The sequence below is a fragment of the Poecilia latipinna genome, unplaced genomic scaffold, assembly GCF_001443285.1.
Source record: "Poecilia latipinna isolate Pla-1442-1.1 unplaced genomic scaffold, P_latipinna-1.0 Scaffold348, whole genome shotgun sequence".
Lineage (NCBI taxonomy): Eukaryota > Metazoa > Chordata > Actinopteri > Cyprinodontiformes > Poeciliidae > Poecilia > Poecilia latipinna.
Window position 1 is genome coordinate 138,514 of NW_015112964.1, and position 4,977 is coordinate 143,490.

The following is a 4,977-nucleotide window of genomic DNA, read 5'->3' on the forward strand; positions in this document are numbered from 1 at the left end:
CAGACGGCTTCCTGCGCCCCCCCTGCAATGACACGGCGCCCCCCCTAGGGGGCGCGCCCCACAGTTTGGGAACCTCTGGGCTAACGGCAGCAATGGCTTTAACCACAGAAGAAGAAATGCGGCTGCAGGCTTGTTTGATGAGGTTTAAATCCAACAGGAATGAATGTTTTACCAAATTATCGTCCTGCTGAATCTGACCGGTCCAGAACCGGTTCAGACTGAAAGTATCATAGCTTCACGGGGGAAAATGCTGATTAATTTGATATCAAACTTCGGATCTATTTTAGGTTGTGAGCCTGAAGAGGTTCTGCAGAAACTGGTCCAATCAGTGCCGACAGCGCGGCTACGCAGTTTCTCTGAACATCGGTAGAGCTTCATCATTTGGATGCTTTAGGGGGAAAAAAGTCGGTAACGCTTTATTTGACGGTGTGTGAATAAGACTGACATAACACTGTCATAACATGACATAACATCTGTTATGAACATGAAGGAGTCTTTATGAATGTTTATGACTGTTGTCATGAAGTGTCATTCGGTAAATAATGACATTTTTAATGCAAAGTTGCTTTAAAAGTGGCCTTGAAAGTCCATTAAAAGTCCCAACTTTGCATTATTTTGGAAATAATGACACTTTAATACAAAGGTGGCATTTTTAATGGACTTTCAAGGCCACTTTTAAAGCAACTTTGCATTAAAAGTGTCATTATTTACTGAATGACACTTCATGACAACATTCATAGACATTCATAAAGACTCCTTCATGTTCATAACAGATGTTATGTCATGTTTATGACAGCGTCATGTCAGTCTTATGCACACCCCGTCAAATAAAGTGTTATCAAAAAGTCCCTATTTTTTCATTTAAGTGATTTTCAAACATTAAAAGTTAGAAGGATAATTAATAAAAAACATAGCTGTGCTGCGAGAAATGAGGTGGGATGATTTAAAATTAAGGAATTAAATGAAACTCTACTGGCTAATAAAGTAAACTGTTTATAAAAATCTGACCTGCTTTTCAGAGCATTAAATATTTCAGAGTCCACACGGCTGTGAAGCTTCAGCTGCTCAACGGTAAAACGGGCAGAATCTCAGAACTAACACTGAATGTTTCAGGATCAGGAAATATTCACTGATTAATAAATCAGGATACCAGGATAAACAGACTGAATTTACGCGAGTCTTTCCTCTGAGTCGATCCGCGATCGCCAACTGATCAGATCATCTCTGTGTTGTAAACCAAAATAATCTGGTTTCATGATTAATCCCTCTGGTTTCATGCAGATTAATACGCTAGGATGTGATGCGTTAACTCCATCACACAAGTCAAATAACTTGAGAATTGAATTATAACGATTAGTTTATTATGAAGGGCAGAATGCTCCGAGTTTCTTATGATAGTGAAAATTACAGAGCTGATCTTAAGGCTAAATAAAAGGCGATTACAAATCATTTAACTAAAATTTATCACAATTAAATCATAGATTATGTGAGAAGCGTAAGAAAATATGCATTTATTGTGGTTTTAGTCAGATCTTTTCACATATTTTAAATCTTAAACCTAAACTAGCAGCTCACATAACAACTTTCTGTTATTCTTGTAATCTGGGTGAAGCAGGAGGGATTAGCAGATAATCCAACATTAATTTACTCGTATTAATTAATGTAAATGAGCATAAAATGACCAGTGGCCTGACCTGGCCGATGACTTTTAGTTTGATGTACTCTCCATCCTTCTTGTCGCCCCCATCCTGACCGGAAGGTTTTGTCTCCTGGAAAATAAACAAACAGCAGAAACCAGAGACATGTCAGCGAGACCTGGACGTTTCCTCTGATGGATTCCCCACCGAACCTCACACTCTGCATGCCTCGGGCATTTGGACTGTCTTTGTTTCCTAGCAGAACGTTTTTTGTTCTAACTGAATCGAAACAGAAGCTAAAACTGTTGAGTTTCGGGCCTGAAGCTACATCAGCTAGCCATTAGCCCGTTAGATAACCGGATCCTATGAACAAAAAAACGCTTTAAAACACGCGTTTCCGGTGGCTGCGCGGAGGAAACCCAACATGATCCTCAACCGATCACGTCTCACCGTGTCTGACATGTTCGTCTCTTCTCTGTCCCGGTAAACGTCCCGACAGTAGATGTAGCGCTAGCTCCCAAACGGGTATGTTGTGAGAATTCTGCAGCAGCCGGAAATGACGCAGGGAATGTTTTCAAAATAAAAACTGTGTCCTACCAACCGGAAAAGCTTAAATTCAGTCAAAGTAAAACCTTTTTCGGGAGAAAACGTTTTTGTTGTTTTTTTTTTTTTTTTTTTTTTTTTTTGTCCAAATCTTCTTTTATAAATAAGCGTTAGAGTAATGATTTAATGTAATATTTTTACGTTTTGTAAGGTGCTTAACTGCTTTAAAAAATGTTTTTCAGAAGATTTTTAGTGGGACATATAGGTTTTAAACATATTTTACATTTGTAAATAAACTGAATCAAACTCTTCTCATATAAAAAGTTACATGTGTTTTCTTAAAAATGAATAAACTTTGTGAAGAGAAAGCTATGATCTAAATTGGTTTGTGCCTTTCCCATTAGAAAACCTAACAGCATTTAAGATTGATGGAATCTGGGAAATGGCTCCAAGTTTAATTGGCTCTGCTAAAAACAACAACATTTGATAATTTATGTGCTCGGATGTATTTATGAACAGACCAAAACTTAAACTCAAAGGAAATATCAAGCTTGTTGTAGCTGATCTGAACTGTTAACAATGAAACTAGTAATTTAATCTCTTGGAATTTATCTATTCTTAACCCATCAAATCAAATTCAATACGATTTTAATTTTGCACAAATAAGCATTTGTATATTAAATCTCCGATTTGCATTAAAGCATTTATGGGATGATTTGGGGGGAAAGAACAGCATAAGCAGATTTTTTTAACAAAACATTTATTTTTGCTTTAAATTTCAAACTTTGAAGTTGAAAAAGAAAACAAATGGAAACCTTTGGAAACCTACTTGCTTAATAAAATAAAAACTGAACAAGCAGTTGTCCAGGTCAGAACTATTAGATTTTTCTCTGTCGTGATCTGACATCACTTCTGACTCGTGTTTTTGTTGGACTCATCCAATGAGGTGAGGGGTTAAAGTCAATCAAAAGCACTAAAATGAAAACAGCCACTTCCAGTGGTTTGTCTTCAAAATAAAACAAAACTATGAAAATTCCTTGAAAACCAGACTTCGTGCTTTTATGTTTTTCAAGAAAAGCATCAGACTTCCGGTTAGTTCTGCTCGCTAAACGCCATCTTGACTCATCTGTGGGTCAACAGCCACCGAAGCTACCATCAACCGGGGTCTGTAGCGCAACAAAATGAAAGCTGTGGAATAATTTCTGTCTGCTTTCTGTCTCAAACCCACGGGGACAGTGTGTCGGACATATTCCTGCTTAGTCATCCCCACCTCCGGAGGGACTCTGCGGGATAAACCGCCAGCTTATCGGGCCCCGTCGTCGTGGCCCAGCAGGACTCGAGTGAAGTTGGGAGCCAAACTTCTGCTTCCTCCAGCTGCTGTCCGCAGGGCCCGGGGCTCCTGTCACCGGCCCTGTGGATGAGGAAGTGAGTCGTGATTAAATCAGCCCGCAGGTGAGAAGGCGCCTCCGGCAGATCTTGCTTTGAGTCTTGATTTTTTTTCTGTCTTGGTTGTGTTGTAGCGTAGATTAGCCTGGTTAGCTCTGCGGCTAGCCCCAAAGTTTAGCATCAGCTTAGCCTGATAACTTCCCTGACGTGACAGCTCGCTGTGTCCCGCTCCCTGCTCACAACTTCACCCTTTATATGAGAGGGTTACAATTCATCATTTCATCTGACAACCTGTGTTTGGGACTGTATTTCTAAACGCTGTTAGCTTCTTATTTCTGTCCATAATGATGCAGTTCGCAATGTAAAACCTGCTAGCAACAGTTGTTGCCGTTAGCTTCCGGGGCTGTAGTTCAATTAAAGCTGGGTAATAATTATCTCCTGATAACCACAGAAAGCTGCTCCTCATGCCTTATATAACAACTGATAATTAATCAGCTCCATATTTGGGCTTATCTTGATCTGATTCCGTTTATTACAGTCACTTCTGACAACTTTGTTTGCCTTATTTCAGATGAAAACATAATAAAGAATAAAGGCGATTAAGTTTAATTTACTTAAGTAACACTGGAGCTGAATGAATTACACAATGCCGTTCTGACAGACAACAGAGCAGGTGGTTTGGATAAAATGTCCACTGAGGATTTGAAATACGATGGAGGATCAGTTTGGTTTAGAGCTAAACATTAAAGGAGATCATGTGTAACGTCAGTATTTGTGTTTTAATGATGCCTTTGGTCGTGTGAATCATAGAAAACAGTTTCATATCAGAGGAGGACACAGATATCTAATTGTTTATTAATATTGGTTTCTGTCACTGAATGTGAGCTGAGGGAAAACTGATGCTTTAATGTTTGGGACAGTCAGGAAGGGAGCATGTCGTCTCCTTTGGGTGAATTATCGCCTGCATCATCAGCCACCTGATGAACGCTGACCATTTAGTGGCTTTTTATCGGTATTGACTGGCTTATAATGCCAAAAAGATCAACTTTATGATTGTTAGGAGTAAGGCAGAGAAGAATCTGATAAGTTCTGACTGGTTCAGTCCTAAACCTCTGATATTTAGGAAATGACAGAAGAGATGAACGGCATTGATTGATGTCTGTTATGGCTGCTAGTCTATACAAGTTATGTAACTAAATGACTAAATGTTTGTTTTCTACACGCTGTAGTTGTGCCTATTGGTCACTTCCTGTGACATCATGTGTCCACTGGGTTTTACCAAGACTTTGACCGAGTCTGGAATAAAGACTGGTGGATATTTCTAATAATCTTCAGTGTTTGTGTGCAGTAGGGCTGTTGTAAACGAATATTTTAGTAATCGAGTAATCTGTCGATTATTCTTACGATTAAT

At 39.1% G+C, this 4,977-nt stretch overlaps 2 protein-coding genes across 3 annotated transcripts in view; one reads left to right on the forward strand and one right to left on the reverse strand.

The window, feature by feature from the left end:
• Positions 1-2,201, reverse strand: part of sumo1 (small ubiquitin like modifier 1) — a 7,608-nt gene extending 5,407 nt beyond the window's left edge. The window contains exons 1-2 of the mRNA XM_015035765.1: positions 2,088-2,201; positions 1,695-1,769 (exon numbers count right to left, since the gene is read on the reverse strand). Coding sequence (XP_014891251.1) covers positions 1,695-1,769; positions 2,088-2,099 — 87 coding nt within the window. The 5' untranslated portion in view covers positions 2,100-2,201. The remainder of the gene's footprint in view (positions 1-1,694; positions 1,770-2,087) is intronic.
• Positions 2,202-3,277: 1,076 nt separating this feature from the next.
• Positions 3,278-4,977, forward strand: part of map3k2 (mitogen-activated protein kinase kinase kinase 2) — a 12,307-nt gene continuing 10,607 nt past the window's right edge. The window contains exon 1 of one of the 2 annotated variants that reach the window (XM_015035767.1): positions 3,278-3,632. The gene's annotated coding sequence lies outside the window, so the exon portion shown is untranslated. The remainder of the gene's footprint in view (positions 3,633-4,977) is intronic. The other variant, XM_015035768.1, reaches the window with a different exon arrangement.